This window comes from Haliotis rubra, unplaced genomic scaffold, assembly GCF_003918875.1.
Source record: "Haliotis rubra isolate DU_JTF1 unplaced genomic scaffold, ASM391887v1 Scf159, whole genome shotgun sequence".
Lineage (NCBI taxonomy): Eukaryota > Metazoa > Mollusca > Gastropoda > Lepetellida > Haliotidae > Haliotis > Haliotis rubra.
In genome coordinates this window covers 410001-428906 of record NW_025765547.1, presented here as the reverse complement: position 1 = coordinate 428906, position 18906 = coordinate 410001, and the positions used below count along the sequence as shown (strand labels likewise).

At 38.8% G+C, this 18906-nt stretch overlaps 1 protein-coding gene across 1 annotated transcript in view; it reads right to left on the bottom strand.

Moving 5' to 3' along the window:
* LOC124271217 (DNA-binding protein RFX6-like) overlaps window positions 1-15425 on the bottom strand; it is a 46600-nt gene extending 31175 nt beyond the window's left edge. Inside the window, exons 1-2 of the mRNA XM_046706294.1 lie at window positions 14912-15425; window positions 168-244 (exon numbers count right to left, since the gene is read on the bottom strand). Coding sequence (XP_046562250.1) covers window positions 168-244; window positions 14912-15085 — 251 coding nt within the window. The 5' untranslated portion in view covers window positions 15086-15425. The remainder of the gene's footprint in view (window positions 1-167; window positions 245-14911) is intronic.
* Window positions 15426-18906: the final 3481 nt, after the last annotated feature.

The window sequence follows — 18906 nt, the reverse complement described above, 5'->3', positions numbered from 1 at the left end:
AATTTTATAGTGGGGCAAATGGGCATCACATCGATTGATTGAGATTATAAAAGCAGTTCCTACAAAACCTCATTTGCATATTCACCGTGACTGGTTTATCGCACCGATTACACTATCATTGCATGACACAAAGAACCAACAACTTACCATTTGAGTGTGGCCGCAACCTGGGATTGTTTCTGGGACTGGTCAGCGTGGCGGTCAGGCGGACGTTCACCCAGGTCATCTTCTTCCTCAGGCCATTCTGAGGACGAGAGAAAGCTATTTTCTAAAAAGGAAACGACAATAAAACACACTTTAAGAATGGCATTTTGTCCCAGGAATAGAATTATCATATCTTACATCAATGGATATTGTCGAAATAACATCCAGGGCCCAGAGCACTTCACAATTTCTCAGGTAGTCTAGATTTACCCAGTCACACTACATTTGAGTTGAACTTTTCAAAATATATTCTAAAGTGTCTCAAGATTAAAACACTATAAAAAGCCCATAGTTTTGTAATCCGCGATTCAGTTAAAATAATAGTGTTGTTTCTCAATACTCGACGTTGATAAGGTAACGAAATGTGCGACTCTTGATTCCAGCGTACCACGAAACCAGATTCGACTACCCCCTGTAGCTCGAGGCGCAAAAGGTTGGAATTGGGTCCAGAAAGAAAGGTTTTTTAAACGCTGATTACAATTATCAGATTTAATGAAAATATCATTAGAGTCAGGGTCAGTTGTGATGAAGGTCATTCAACGTTCCCTGGGGCTATGGGACTGAGGCTGTTACTGAATCTGCGATAATTCAACGTTGAATCGTCAATCATTCAACGCTTCTACTGATTCAATCATGCAACAATTTAGATAGTAACAGTAACAACATTACAAGGGAGACACCGCATACAAGTAAGTTATTATATCTCATATACGATAGTCATTTCTGGTGTCCCCCGCCGTGATATTGCTGGAATATTGCTAAAAGCGGAGTAAAACTAAACTCACTCACTCATAGACTCTGTGTTTATGTTACATTGAAAAGTAATGTTAAAAGGGCTATATCTGGTGAATGGTGCATGTGTCTATCTCGTGGTCATGCTATCAACTTCGGTTTGGGTTTCGTCTTCAAGCAGATGGCAAGGAACATGTGAGTTACTTTTTTTAACCACATCTTGGTTTTCGTTTCCTTATTTTACATGAATATAAACACAATTTACAAATACGTCTTGTTAGCAGGGTGGTGTTTTCTGAATTTAACTTAATCACATATAACCGGCTGATCGCACTGACCTCATGAATCACAACTTGGTCACCGTGTTTGACCAGAACGGTGTTTCAGTAACTCGGACACAAGTTAACGGTACAAAAAAGTAATTCTACATTTTCTCAAAGTCACTACTAGACTGGACGTGAAGATCCGGGTTACGATCGGTTTTCACCAACCATGCGTATCGTGACTAGCAAGAGGATCGCGTGGTGAGACGGGCTTACTTGATTGATGAATGTGATCGTATCCCATTTGTGTAGACCAATGTCTGATGGTGTCAGTCACGGGGTGCGGAATGGAACAACAAACAAAAAACACAAACAATACTTCACGCTATTTTTAACCAACGAATCAAATAAGAGTCTTGTTCTACAGAAACGGAAACCATCTTGATAACATCGCACAGAGTGATGATCCTCGGTTGATGGCGCTCGCTCACCTCACATCGGCAATGGTTCTTGTGCAACATGTGACCAGCTTAGCAGCCTTCATTCTACACATCGCCTCAATGGAGTTATTATGTTCATAGAAAGGCAGCGTTCATATGAGTTTTGATTGTTGCAGTCGGCGTTTCATTGAATGTGACAAGAAACATTTTTGCCTTTTAACCCACCTGCTTTTCTGTATTAAACATGCTACTGAATTTAATTTGATGTGTTGCGATACTGAATACATGAATTTTATGAGAATTGAAAGAGCTGCAATGTGACATAGAATTATATTGATCCTGTACTTTATAGAACTGCATCACCTTTCTGTGGGTTGCGTTCATTTCGCTTGGGTGGGTTATTCAAAGCCGTGTTTCATTCTCTAACAATAGAGACGTTATACTGAAACGTATGAATTCACAAGTGAGTTAAGACCGTCGTGTTACTTAATCTGTGAAGATCTGACTATTCACATGTGCCAGTGTACCTTGATAGGGCTCCAGATAATTTTTCAACATCAGGAGTACGTACTCCTTATTTTTTCAATAAGAGTACTGGAAAACTTTAAGAGTACATTTAGAGTACTGAATGGAATTTAATGGAGTATCAGTAATCTTGTGTTTCGTTTCATATATGCACCACAACAATGCCACTCTTGTCTTAACAGGTCAATGGACAATAACACAATACTTTTTCAGATAAATACGACTGTAAATGATTCTAAGACCGTACACCATTGCTGTGGTGCGTATCTGCTACTTTTTCCAAAACATGTCCTTCCGTATCGTGCATATTTTTTATCCGTACATACGCCGATACGACCCTTACCTGGAGCCCTGCCTTGAGTTACACGGGAGAACAGTTTGTAACATAGAGCGCCTCACATCAGGGTGAAGTGGTAGGCTGGACAGTGATGCAGATGATACAACCAATTTTCATGAGCACATTGCTGATAAATTAAAAGTCATCGTGAGTTGGACTCGAACGGGACAAGTACATCAGTAGAAAAAATGAATAAGACATCGACGTCTTTAGTGATGTTATAGATATGACAGCGGTAATTGCTGCTCCTTCTTCGTGACGTCATGGCGTACTTATTTCTGATCAGACATTGAACCGAAAACGTCCTCCCATTTGGGTATGAAGGGTGAAGTTTTGAGAAGTCAAATCGCGTTTACAGAAATATACTATGTGTTCAAACTCCTAACTCCATTTCTTTCATTTCATATACATTTGATTAAATCCATGTTTATTTCAGAATACACAGTTTATTATGTCTCAATTTGATATCCAATTTCTGTACGAACAAAGAACAATTACAACAATTCAGTTTATTTCGTCACAAATGAGTTTGGTGATAGGCAAGGAGTTTTCCACTGAGAGGTGACACTATATGAGTCACACTATCAATACATTTATCAGCCCTGTGACGCGCTGAGAAGTCCAGTCCCTGGGCTGAAGGAGCTGAAACATCTCTGGTATGGGAAGAGAGAAGGTCTCGAGTGCTCCTCAAACACTGGGGATGGGGGAGACAGCGGGCTACTCTCCTCGCTGTGTCTTATCGCCAGGCCAGATCTCTCTGAGAGGGGCGCCAGATGAGAGACATTTGTGGGAATGGAGGTTTTGTGTTTATTGAAAAATTGTTATCATCAAAGGGTTCACGTCGGTGGCTTTCCGTTGCTTCATGTATCGTTTTTACATCCTATAAAGTGGGTGGGTGTTTGAGATTCTAGCAGTATTCCAGGGCCCGTCTAATGTAGCGGCCACGAGCATTCGTCTGGTATCATATTGATGATGGTGATTAGTATTTACTGATATAATTATAAACATTTCATTTAAAAATAGAATTGAAATAATAAATGTAGAGGTTTGTGGTGATCCCGGTACAGTCCTGCTGGTTAGGCTCATCATCATCATCAGTTAACGTACCATCCCCCGTTTACCCCAGCCAACAGATGGAACTAGGCTGACCCACCAGGATCTTTTCGGAGAATGTGTAGACTCCCCAACACTGCAGCCTTCACCCAGAGGGTCGGAAGGGCTGTGGTTCTGGTGACAAACCTGTGCACTCTCCAAATACCACGAGGTTGGAAGGTACTAAACCTATACTCTAAGAACAATGTATACTCGGATAATCGGTTGAAAGCGTGACATCTCGTACAAACCGTCACGCCGAACACCCGGAAACGATTCCCCAAACGACTACAATTTGTGGAGCCCATTTCTGGTGTCCCACCCACCACCCCATCCCCACCCCGCCGTGGTATTGCTCAAATATTGCTGAAAACGGCCTAAAACCATTCCCACGCGCATATACTACAAAAGCATCTAAAGCCAACCCTAAATAAATATCACTCCAGAAAGAGCTTTGCCGCTGTTACTTGAACACAAAACGCGGTTGATAACAGCTTGGAAAATACCTAACCTAACTAATGAAAGATACGTTTATGAAAAAGATCAATATTGCTAAAAGCATTGGTTTGAGTGAGTAATTGTTTAACAGACGCTGTGTATTTTAACAACAGTTCTTTCAATTTTCAATTACACAAAAACGACGACGATGATGAAGTTGAATCTACCCTCAGATGCAGGCTCATATCACTACATAAACGGTCGGTGAATCAGTCGAAAGTATTATCAACTCCCCGGGGAGAATTCAACCCAAACAGCCTCACCTACCGAGTACCCATTCACTACTGGGTGAGTCATTTGACTAAGGGGATCCCACGCGTACCAGGAGTTTCAGAGTGGGAGAGACATTGTCTGGAAACTGTGGGGAGGTGACACGCTCACCTAACCAGCTACACTCGTTCACCAACGTTGCGTTACTTTGCCTGATGTACGGCATATGCATGAGACCCTTTGGACACAAAGATATAGAACAAGGTGTTTCTTTAAGAAACACATAATTGATAACCTGCGTTAATGACAAGTTACACAAAGGTTCACTACGGTCAAATGTAATTCCACAACCACGCAGCAGTTTGCAGTCACGATGGTGTCGTCCTGCCGTGCACGACGGTGGCAGAACTACTAGCTGGCGCTGCTGACGATTGTCTCTTGTTTACTTTCTCCCCTCTTCAGACGCTGAAGGACACTCGGTTATTTCAGCGAGAGATAACGTAACGCTTGCGCCATCTGTGGAGGCGTTGAGTCATTGATTAGCGTTACAGAGACGTAATGCGTTGATTGTATACTCTGTAATGGAGCCTTGAACAATATCATAAATATTGAACTTTCTATAACTCAACTGAAAGCATTTGACAAACACCGGATCACTACATTGTTAATGGATGTTACATGTCAACATTGGTCACCGGTAGGATTTTAACATATAATGGAGCCGTCAATAATACAAGATATGTTCGGGATTTGAAAACTCAATTGATAGATCATGAACATTAACTGTAGTTAATGGATAGTTACATATCAAGATTATTCTACATAGAATATATTTATGAGAAATATCTCTTCTAAAGTATATCTATGTTACCATGTCGTGTTAGCGTGTTCAATTCAAGATTTATATAGGACTGACTGACTGACTGAGTTTGGTTTTACGCCGCGTTTAGCAATATTCCAGCAACATCACGGCGGGGGACACCAGAAATGGGCTTCACACATTGTACCCATGTGGGGATTCGAACCCGGGTCTTCGGCGTGACGAGCCAACGCTTTCACCACTAGGCTACTCCACCGCCCCTACATAGGAACTAATATGTTCAGAAATGTTTGTAAATTTAAATATTCAGACCTGCATCGTACGTACATCTTAACAATATTATACAACGAACCATGGAATCCAAAGGCGGCTGTGACTTTCGGTTAATGCATGGATGAAAGATGTACGATTGTATACCACCTATGAAGATGAGAATGAAAATCGAGTTTAGGTGGATCTGTTGACCAATGTAGAAATAATATAACGCCTTGAGCATTTACCTATGGTGAAATACGAGCAATATAATTTGAGTTTTGAGTGAGTTTAGTTTTACGCCGTACTCAGCAATATAATTTGACGAACGGGTGCAATGAAAAGCATAAAAACGCTAATCGAAACTCTACTCCTCGTTACAAATAATAGCATTTGGAATGCATTCATCTTTTGAGATGTATATTTCATGTATTCTTGCACTTGAAAGAGAAAAACTTAAATAGATCACGCTATGTACAGTGATGCCTTACAATTTATATCTGAGTCCTCCTCAAGATCAGTAAATAACAGAACATATTACACACATGTTTCTATGAATTAATACTATGTACATTTTTCTGACATTCTTATGTTCCGTAAGTGTCTGAGAGCGGTCTGGACGTAAAGAAGATAATTTGTTCACTTAATAACAACTTTCATCACAAATATGCAAGGATTGTTCCAAAGAACTGTACATATCACTTGAATATAAATCGACTAAGCGTCACCAGGGTAGTTGTATCCCCAACATACCCACAACAAATGAACAGAGTAAAGATTGTCCAATAATCCCCGCTGATTTACATCACAACATAAACGTTTCGTACATTGGAGTACTGCAAGGTAGACGCTTTGGGCCATACGTCTTTCTTGTAGACTCAGATTTGACAAGATAATACTGTTTAAGCTAATGGACGAGCCAACTGGCTCCTATGTCATGTATGGAAAGAAGAATTACAGGAAACAACAGATAAGAACTTACTTAATACAGGTCATTGTCTGATTACATATGATAGGAAATTCAATTTGAATAGGTCTGTATATCACACAGTCAAGCCAAAGACCTATGTCATGCATATAAAGGATATATGTGATACGATAAACAAAAGCCTTAGTTTAATTTTAAAAGTCAACACCATGGTATTACTACTGCAGAATATCCCCGGAAACAGATTCTATCTGGCTTCAAATGCAAAATAACGGTGAAATTTATCTGAAAATCAGCGATTACACTAGCTGTCCGCGAAACGGGTAAGGATGCCATGGCCATTTACTAACGGTAGCACCCATCACTCAACAATATCCATAGAAAGTGTTAGTGGCCCACAAACAACCAATATACAGAAACCAATACAAAGAAACTGTGTCCTAGAAGTAATGTCAGTTTTAGATAACATATTATGGTATCGTTTCTGTTTTATGTTATGCATTAAATAACATTTTAAATGATTTCTTGTTTTTCGATTGAAAGCAGTAACATCATATTTGAAAGGGTGTACGCAAACAAACAAACAGAATGTGACACTTTCTTTTGATGTGTATATATTCCTAAACAGATATTACAAACAAAACATATTTCCCAAATTCACAATGTGTACCCAATTAAATTCATCCAGCTTTTGTAATTTAACTTGCAAGTGTTGCATTATCTCGATCATCTCTGAATGTATTGTGGTCTTCGAGACCTCTGGTTCTGAAACATCCGATCAAACAGGTTTACTGCCTAAAACACAAGCATTAAAATAAGGCTGTTTAACTGAAAACCATGAAAACTTTATAAAGGCGATAAATCTTTTCCTCTCCTTTGAACGATTCTGAAGTTCATTCATATTTTACTGACTATCACGCTCTTCAAGGAAAGCCAACAATTACAGCCTTACAACTCAGCCCTGCACTTCACAAATCTTTACTTAACATGTTCACACTAACACCCTGGGGCACCCAATCTACATATATAGACTCTCACTATGAAATTCTCTTGGTCCGAATGAGCATATCATGAGCTCCACACAAGCCGCGAGATAGTCAGCGCATTAAATGAGCAGTGTGTCTCTGGTCTACACCTCGGCAACCACCGACTCTTAAGGACCGCCCCTTGGGGCACTTGCCAGTTGCCAGGAGAAAATATCATACGAACTTCGTGTCGTTATAGTGTCTGTATACTCAACTCTCCAAGTAACTAAAGATACTTAAAGAGTAGCATACAACTATAATTATTAGATTATTATATTTCCCGGGTTTAGAAGAATTGCGTATTCATGACATTGAAATATTTACCAGCATCTCTTCAATGCGCCGATCGTATTGGACATGTATTTTGTATCAGAAACCTGAAGAAATACAATTGTATACTTCCTGAGGATCTGAGATTGCGACCGGAATACAAACTGACCGTTGTAAAAGAACGTCATTTCTTTTAGACGTGAGATTTAGTCGGATGTTTTATATTAATATGTATCAAAATTGTTGGTTCAATCAGTTATTATTATTCTTAGTTTGAAAGATGGATAATTATACACATAGATCGAATAGACTGAATTCTTTCATATATGATTAGACTAAGTATAACCCTTTTTTTAATACGCGTTTTAGATAGAATATATAATTAAAAATCATGTTAAATTATATTTCTTTGTAATACAAACCCGAGAGTTTAACTTGCAAAAACTCATTAAAAACTCATTATTAACTTCTTTTTAAAAATACTGATTTATATTTTTGTCATTCTGTTTATAATTGAACACTGTTTGTGAAATTATCTTATTTCAATAAAATGGGGTTTAACATAACCGAATAACGTTATATCATTTCACGGCGGACACGATCAAATACAGTGGAGATCTGAAGTATTCATATACGTAAAAACTCTCAATAATCATATCAATAACCATTATATAATGATATTTTCTGAATGTGTATATTACAAATTATGACAGGCGTGCCTTTAACTGATATCACGTGACTTACTGTTTCCAGACATGAATGATGAGTTTGAAACTATAAATTAACTATTGCAAACCATTACACAGGCTGATTGTCTTAATGCCTTGCCATACAACTGGATTGATGAACTAATACCCGTCACCGCGCTAATCAGGAGGGTAAACAGTTTAGACTGGTCATAACGAATTGTATAAGTTTTGTCAACTTGGTTATCTTTGTTGGGACAGGGTCAATATTTGTTAGTTTCGGTGATTGCGTAATGTTTCTGTTATCTAACTGGTGATAACTCATTATCGATGCGATCGGTAAATACTCGGTTCCGTTCTTTGATGAATATCACGTCTGGAATCACGTGATTGAACCCCATTTCACCTCACCATGATAGGTATATACTAATCATGATGCTGTACCACAATAGCAACAAACACCATTGGCACAACCAGCAGAGACATCGACTGAAAGCAGAGTGCCCTGTCCGTTTACCACTTTTATGAGCAAGTGTTTCTAAATCTCAATGACACCATGACGACACCGGGTGTTTCGGAAAACGTAAGCGTCCACCCATTGAACATAAACACACCTGACTAAATCACAGGTAACAAACAAATTGTTTCCACAGTATATGCATATGGTTGTGGCTTTGCATTATACACGCATCCCGTACAAGAAACAAGACAACACCTCACCCCATCATAATAATCATCAACATGTTAAATAAAATAATACCATATCCTCGGACACTATTCCAGTGCAACTAATGTCTCATTTGATATGTAATTATATGACAATTGTTGGAGTGGTTTCAGTTTTAACAGAGGAATGGTATATTTGTGCAATCAGCTTGTGTTCATAATTGCGCTTTATCAAACCAGAAATTTCACCTTTAATTGAGAAAAAATGTCCAATATAAAACTGAAGGGTAATATTTTTTGAAACAATCTCATAGATAATTAAATATATTTTCTTCTGAATTACAGGGCTCTAGAATACGGAAATACTGGCTGACTTAGTAATCTTGTAATCTTGTTATGAGAGAGAGAGAGAGAGAGAGAGAGAGAGAGAGAGAGAGAGAGAGAGAGAGAGAGAGAGAGAGAGAGAGAGAGAGAGAGAGAGAGAGAGAGAGAGAGAGAGAGAGAGAGAGAGAGAGAGAGAGAGAGAGAGAGAGAGATTTTCCTATGAGGCCATACGACCTACAGTACAAAATAGTACATAATATAGTTATTGAGTTACCCCAAATGTGTACATAGTATGGATCGAAGAAACGAGTTTGCTAACAATGTTCCGCAAAATAAACGTATTTCAAATATTTCACAGAGTTGTTGATGATATTAATATCAGAGGATGTACAGAGACTTTGAATGGAGACGTAATGCCCACTTGATGCCTTTGGACACATTTGCATACAAGACCATACGACCTACAGTACAACATAGTACATAATATAGTTGTTGAATTACCAGATCTGTCCATAGTATGGATCGAAGAATCGAGCTTGCTAACAATGTTTCGAAGGGTTAACGTATTTAAAAATAGAAAATTCACAGAGTTGTTAATGATATTAATATCTTTGGATGTACAAGGACTTTGAATGGAGACGTAATGCCCACTTGATGACTTTGGACATATAGTAATCTTGTTTTGAGTTTTTGGAGTTTAGTTATTGGTCACTAGCTCACGCGGCTATCAATATCGTATGATCTACTATCAACGATCAACATGTACTGTTTCTGATAAATGTAACCTACATCCCTGATAGACAAGAGGCCTTGGGAGTCTCATATCTATCTTAACAAAAAGAACATATTATATCGTATTTCCTTTAAAAATACAGAAACACAATGCAAACCAATACATATCTTATATTTATTGATTCGAAGCGGTTTTCATGAGTCAGTTCAGAGGTTTGCTTTTGTATGTCTGTGTCGTGTGCCACCGATATGGCATCGCTGTTTGTTCTTATGACAGTGAGGATCGCACAATGGACTCCACTTTTAGCGGAGATTTATTCGGAACAGGGAAATAATTGTCCATTTGATTTTGGGGGGTTATTATCATTTTGCACTCTGAACAATCCGGGGAGCGTAAAATAAATCGGGTTTATCTTATTTTTAAAATTCCATCAGGAAATAGAGGACGATCCCAGACAAAATAACCACCACCAGCAACCACGAAATCAGTTATTTATAACGAAAAAAAGAGTTCTCCTTTTCTTCCTTTATACTTCATCATGCCTTCTCGTTGAAGGCCACTGCCTTACCCTCTCGCCGCGAACTTTATACTTCTCCGCCCCCTCCATTACCAGTGTTCCCACCCCTCCAGGTAAGCCGAACTGTCCACTATTTACGACAGGGGTGTCAATAGCACTCTGACCGTTATCACATGCTAATGCCTAGCATTGAGAATCACATGAGGACCTTCTAGCGTCCCGGAACTAACGTAGACATCGCAGTTAATACCACACTTGGACCGTCTTTTCCCAGACAAGGAGTCTGTGAGATTTCCGAATTTCCAATTACTGGAAACCCAATCTTCCATGAGGGGATTTCCGGGCGTTATTCTATAAGTTTGTGTAATATTCATGAAGAGTCATAGATTATGCAAATTAACGTACAGAGGATACCGTGTAAAGACAACGACAAAATATCGTCTTTGATAGGGTTCGGTATACATTGTATATATATATATATATATATATCGCACCTATTCACCTCTACACTGACATCTTATAATACAGTCAATATACTGCTAATTGTACATGTCTCTACATGGGCAGATTTAGAATAAATAAATAAATAAATAAATAAATAAATAAATAAATAAATAAATAAATAAATAAATAAATAAATAAATAAATAAATAAATAAATAAATAAATAAATAAATAAATAAATAAATAAATATTGTCAGGGTGTGTGTTTGTTTTCGTTATCGCTACCTCATTTGCCACCCAAATATTTAGCACAGTTATAGAATTTGTGCACCCAACCCACCCTTCTCCTCAAATTGCTGTATACACCTTGAACGACACCATATCCACACGCTGGTGTATTTCTTCAACAGAAATTGTTTCAGTCTTGGGTAGATGAGATTATTTTTTCAAATTTTCAAAGTCTCCAAAGGTGCTGCTGGTGCCATCTCATTTTGTATGGACGTATACTTCGGTTTTGCCGTATAAACATATACTCGTTTAAATAGGATGTTATTTATAAACCGTAGTATGACTTATTCATCGTTATCTACCCATGTTTTACTGTATTATGTGTACGTACAGTGATTAAACTAATCCTGTTATTAAAACGCATTGATGCTATTTTGTTATTGAAAATCATATAAATAGAAGAACTATTACAGAATAAGATGTTTTCTTTCTCGCATTTAGCGTTAAAACTTGGAAATACATCAACTTTTTTCCCTAAACGGTTTTTATTCATAATCATACTTGGCCGACCACCAGCAGTATTCTGAGCAATACCACTGGACCCAAACATGTCACAAAGTGTACATATGATTTATCATTCTGACATTCAAGTAGTTAAAGGTAAACAGTATGTTTGGTTTCCGTCAATGAGCCTGGGAGTGACTCCCTTCCCGATAAAGTCAAGGTGTTCCTGACCCGGTCATGAAGTGTATTGTTATTTCAGATACTATTTTCTTTACAACTATATATTGGTTGATATTTACAAATTGTGTCATACTCATAAACAACTAGTTAATTCAACTGATTGAATGAAAATCATGTTTGTCCTTTTGGGGACAAGATGTCTGATTGTACAGAACGTCGACTACAGATATTAATCAGCCTGGGTCATCTGCTAGATCGGGCGAGGTGAGGTAAACCGGGCTTCAGTGTCGCGTTTAAGATCATGAGACAGATTTCATTTGACGTAACAGAAAAAAACCTGTGAAAATTAAGAAATGTACATTAATGATTGATTATTAAGTCACCTTACACAGTGAAACTATCTATTACCCAATGGCATATACACAAAAGGACATTGCGAGTCGTGAGTTCCACATTTGTAAATCCCACAATTCCATTTGGGACACTATCGTCGCGATTAAGAGTATTTGTTCAATTACTTATTACCGTTATCTAGCTTCACTGGGGTGTCTCGGTGTATATTTCTTTCTTTCTTTATATGGGTAGGAAGCAGATATCGTGATGTATCAGCTAGTATGGTTAGTGAATGACATACGTTTACCTTCATGTAACTGGATGCAGGAAGAGGATTTGTTCAATCGGTTGAACATGTGCAATCACATCGCTCAGAAAACATTAACTCTTTGAACAATGGCTTTTTGGGTTGTTTTTTCATCTGGACAAATAAGACCATGCTGACAATAACTACATTGCACGTGACACGCGTCCTTATACCGTTATTCTTAATGGTAAAAACATGAAAATGAACACTGACTATAGCGAGGTAACATGTATGCATTAAGAGTTGTAGCAGTGGCGCTAAATGTAAGTAAGTAGCAGGAATGACAGTTAATATCAAATGTCAACGACAGTCAATAACTACTGTCGAGTATCCGCTGATTCCACTGAGAGTGAAAGAGAAAATAGTGGTGGTAATTGTGTGGATCACTGAAACCCAAGACCAAGCCAGATCAACAGTCTCGTAGTGTCACGGAATGGAAACCATCTCCCTCAGAAACCTTTATCATCACTTCAAAACCATCACACAGCACGATGTAAGAAGCATAGCATTGTCCTTTGATCTATGTTCTTAAATTATAGTGAGATATTTTTATGCATTTTTGTACAGCGTTGGTTGTGTTAAGAAACCAGGCTGCTGCCGGACCGCCCCGGACATGAGTCAGTGTATTTGTGTCAGGTGTACACTCATGCCAGTGTTTTGTCTGATGAACATTTTCGATGATAAGATGAAAGATCAAATGCACAAATATATTTTCTATGAACTATGAATCATCATTGTTTGGGATATACATTGTTCACAGACGAGCAATGAGTAATCCTATAATCCCATTGTCTACAACTAGTTCAAAGTGACTAACAGGAAGTTAGGGAAAAGGTTAAAAAAAACACCAAAACGCACAGCGTCACCTACTTTATCACATGATAATTTCAGTTGGATTGGCACAGCGGTGGATACACTACCCTGGCCTACCGTCAACAAACCTCAGTACTCTGTGGACAGGATGGGACACACAATGTCCTTAACGGTGTCTTTAGTTGTGCGATTACAGTCCACTGTCATATATCTCCAATATTGCTGTGTGACGGTATAAACAATAAATACAACAATACTGTTGACGTGGATCAGAAACAGAATTGAGTATTTCATAGCTTATGAGGTCACTGGCTATGAAGTTATGACAATGTGGGTTTTGGGTGTTTTTTTTATATAGATTCAAGTATAAACACCTGACCTGTATGGAACTTTAAATCCAGTGCCTTTGCCATCGTATTGGGAGACACAACATATTGGGACGTCATCTACGGTGTAGTCTATGCATTACGTTTCTATCGTTCTAACTGATCATCGAAAGATGTATCGAGAAACTGTGAACGGCCACCAGCTACCAGCTTCCGGGAGCAATGTCGTGATTAGGACTTCCAAGACACATCATAGTTTTAAACGAGACTTTGCAGCAGTATCTGGTGTCTACATTCCGGTCACTGGCGGGGCAGGATATCTTCACCTTTACATGAACACCTGGTATCATCACTATTTCACAGTCATTCATCAACACATGCTCTTGATATAGCCCGAATCGTACGATCGTAACATGAATTCTCATGGGTAAGGAAAGGGCGCTTTTAATTAAAGGATGAGATAGGGCTCCATTTGGAAAACTGGAAATGTGTTTTTATCAAATTACGGAAATATTGGCATTACATTTACCCGTCCTGCAAAAATGATTTTAACAGTTGCAAGAATTGAAGGCCTAATATCTCCTAAAACATATCAACATGACTGAGAGTCTTTGACCAAGGTTACCTTTTTACATTACTATTGTACTATTAGCATAAACATTTCCAATGAAAGTCAGCCGGGGTCAAAGTTTTCAGCACGTTCAGATAGTAGAACAGTGCTTCTTGGAAACTGTTAAAATCAGTCGTTATATTATTATAAGTCCCAAACATGTAATGGTTGAAATGAACGAAGTCTACCTATTGATAGTGTGAATACATCTGACAGTTTTCATAACAAAGTCGAATATTGTCTCACAATTTCTAAATTATCCACCAAAGAAGTACCTCTTAGGTAGTTTTGTTAACTAAGACAGTGTCAGTATGTAATTAGGTTAATTATGGACAGATTTGCATTAGCGATTTAAGTTTGGATTCTGAATGGGTTCCGAGTGACTTGTAGACCTGAGCAAACTCCGGCAGTAATTGAATGAGTGGAGTTGAACGCTGCTTGAATTTTAACGACCGTAACCAGTACTGGATATATGTACTGAGTGAGTGAGTGAGATGTTATGATGCTCAGCGATATTCCAGTAACATCCCATTCTGGGACACAGGTACCCATGAGGGGAATCGACCACAGGTCATGAGCGTGACGAGCAGCCGCTTTAACCACTACCCCAATGCTGCACAACGTTTAACAGTTCACATGTCTTACCTGTTGCGTGGTCAGGAACTTCTGGAGCTCGTTCTCCGGGTATATCCCTGGTCTCAGAATGTCGAGGGTGGTGAGGCAAGTCTTGTTGAGGGTAGGAATCCACTCTTGGGGACCACAGAGTTGATCCCGGGGGATAGGTGTGATATCCTTGAGACCCAAGGTCATAGAGTCCATCAGGCAACACCGTGTTTAAGGCCATGGCGTCCATTCTATTGATGGACAGCTTGCGTTTCCTTCAGCAATTTCTCTGGAAATTCATGAAAATGATTTCTGGCCTCCCAGGAAGTTCCTCGGAAAGCACCCAGAATTTCAGATATTGTTTTCAGCTGTCTCTATTTGTTTTGGAAATCTTTCCAATTTTAAATACGTCAAGAATTAGTCAAGTGAAGATTCTTCATGCACATCTTTGATACGCAAAATTGACGTCGTCGATGCCTTGACGACCATGCGTGTGTCAAGAGATCTTCCGCTTCATCAACTATAAACAAACTATTCTGTAATGCAGAATGATGGCAGTCAAAGTGACAGGCGAATGGGGTATAGTTCCCGTTTCATAATGTTCTGACTCTAAATGATGCTTATAGTCTCCCCCTTGTGAAATAATCCAAGATTTGAAATCATGACAGTGAGTGTTGCATTTCACCTCTTCCACAACTGTCGTCTGCTTGGCACGCCTCACTCAAAACGTTGTCGTCTGCAACACAAGCACGTGCCAGCAAGCCTGTCGTCTGCTTCTCACTCAACACACGCAGTGAATCTAAATTTTTCTTAAACATGGGAACACCGGTCTCCATATATCTGAAATGCTAGGATTCAACAATTCTAAGAGTGTGAAAATCGTGTGAGATCTATCCGTACGATGATACCCAGCTAAAATCCTGATTGACGTGGATTGGCCCTCTCCGGCGGGTAGAAAACAAACATTAGCGAAGTTTTGATAAAGTAAGTCCCACCCCTTATCGCTGTCCACCAATTACGCGACACATCGGCCCATCATTAATCCCCAGTGTGATATGACTTTGTGCTGGGCTGAAGTCTGCATCAAGGTCTTTGTCTTTGAAGCAGATTGGGCTGGTCTAGTTTCAATCATTTCCTTGTTTTAACAGTGTGGGTAGATTGAGGCAGTACTGTACGTGGCTGGGTGTTGTTTTTCACTGAGCTATTAATTTGTTTGGAACGAAAGACACGGTTAATTTAGTCTACTACCATCAAACTGTGAATGGTGAGTCTACATGAGAAACAACAATCTCTAGATCTGCTTCTGCTTCTCAGTTCTCCCGTTGCTCAAGAAGCAACCATTATTACATACATAGACGACAGGAGTGATTTCAAAAGTTACACATCACTCAACAGACAAGTGCAACAACACACAACAAAAATGTAACTTATCTGAAAGTTACTTTGACGCTACTTAACTGGCGTTTCTTGTCAGATTGGACGTTTTATTACGACAGAATATTTTCCTCAGTTAATCCTTCGGGACACGGTATTTCTGTCTCCCGGAAAGTAGAAATTGACAATTATTTGAAAACACATGGCTTTATTTTTAGTTGTTTATACAGTTCAGATTGGAATTTTCCCGTGTTAAAATGACCAAACTGTTGCAATTTCCAGCAGTTCTTTTTGTTTAAAAACGGCATACTTGAATGCCATATTTGCAGTTGCGCACCGATGTCCGCGAAACATTTTCCCGTTTAACCTTATTCCCGATGTGTGTGTTAAGCTAATGGTTATATACTAAATGAATAAGGTGTGAAGACCCTGTTATAAATCCATTTGATAGGTTCCGCTCTTCAAGCATGGATGTAAGGCATAGCTATGGTATGGACACTAACAGAAAGAATTTTCATCAGTTTATACCTTATGAATACAACAGTAAGGCCTGCAAATATACTCATTATTGACACGTTTCAAAACTTTAGATGAATCAGACTGACCATACTGTTTTTAAAATCACAACAGAAATTTTGAAAATGGAACACTAAAAAGAGTATTGCCCCCAGTATCTCACTTGAAGAGCAGGCGGTCGATTGAGAGTGCTTGCACCATTCACTAAACGTACCTAGTCCACACATCTACCTGTTTTTCTAGCACCACTCGGTGTTTTTGTCGAACACAACATGAGACTGATTGATTAAAACAACACAATGTCTATGTGAATATACCTTGCCCAGAGTACTAATTGATTGTTATGTCACCAGCGGGTACTGAACAATCCATTCTCACGATCGGCGCGATCCACATAGGGCCATTCTTAAGCCATACTTATCCTTAGTCGTACTTAGTTGAGAAAACCTTCTAATTGACCACGCCATTCCCATACTTAACAGGTAAATGTTTAACAATGTAAACTGTGATTAGAAATAATGGGTGTTTCACGAAGGAAAACGTTGATTGTTTAATGTCATTTGTTTTGTGAAATGAAACCAGTCATCTTAATCTTGTACAGGAACTAATTAATGAATTGATTTCAGTCAATATCATTCATCTCGTAAAGATAAATGTGGGAAAAAAAATCGAGAGCATTAGGTTCTTTTAATTTTGTTGTTCATCGTGAACTCAACTAATTTCCCACTATGCATACACACAGCTTCCGTGTAGAAGTATGAGGGTTCGTGGCCTAGTGGATACAGTGAATACGGCGCCTACTGGTAGAGGAAGGTCGGTAGTTCGAACCCTGGCCTCATCAAAAGAAAATATATAAAAGATAGAAGATGGTTCTTGTTGTAACTTTGGTGGTGCTCCTGTGGACATATAAACAACTGAGTTGGTCCGATGTGTACAATCTGTCCGATTGGGTATCCCTACCGTTGTATGGTATCTCTGGGGGCTAGCATCATGGATCTGGCGCAAGTCTGGAATAGTACAAGCGCACACACACAGAACTCACAGACACGCACGCACATGCACGTCTCTTTATAGATTTGGATATAAATGTCTGTGTGTACACTTCATTCCTCATATCCCTTTGTTAATTATTAACTAGTCGTTCAGCTATAAAAATTATTCTGGTTATTCTGTGGCGTTGATGTTATATATTTACTAATATATGAGGTAATGCATGCAGATGAAACACGAAACATAGTCAGTCAAAGTTTCCAAGTTGCACCTGATGCTAATTGTGTAGCGATGCCTGGAGCGCCTCCTTGTCGGTGCAAATCACAAAGGACTAATAGTTCATGTTGTCCGAACGTGTTCTTCTCGCCATTAAATCTAGTCAGGAGTTGTTGCGGTAGGCGACCTTGGTGTTACAATTGCATCTGATGATAATGTGGAGCTTAGTACTTCTCGTATATGTAAAGCTACATGTGCTGCTGTTAACTGAGTAATTATGCGCATATGCCCTTTCCATATCCGTAAGAAATCTCTGCTAAAAGCAGAGTCGATTGTACATTTCCCGACTATATCACGAGTCTGTTTTTTATGCCGCATTCAGCAGTATTATAGCTGTACGACGCGGTCTGTAAACAATCGAGTGTGGACCAGACTATCCAGTGAAAGCACCACAAACACGCATTCTGGTACGTCGTTGGGGTTTCTTAGCACGAAAATATATATATCACTACAAGAATGCATATGGTAATTAAGGCTGACATCAAAGTTTACTTAAATGTCCAGTGCGTGATTTTAAATTTAGTTACGTTTTAATTTAGAATGCATTGCCCGTTGCTATAATACTGATTTTGGAGGTCTCACTCGTATTCATGAGTGATATATACAAGTTCTGTTCTTTAATATTCACCAATTAGTTATTTAACCATTCCCAAATTAGTTTTCTTATTCTTTCTCGTAATGGAGCTTTACTGTATTGCTGAGATATATATCTTTCTTTGCCCATGCAGTAATTTAAGTCTCTCGTAATTCCATATTTGGTGATGACGATATATGTACATGTGATACTTGTGATATCGCAGTTTTTACATTTTACCAGTGAAGTGAAAGCTTGCTGACAGTATCTGTACAGCAACAATGACTCTTGTTATTCGATCGTCTCT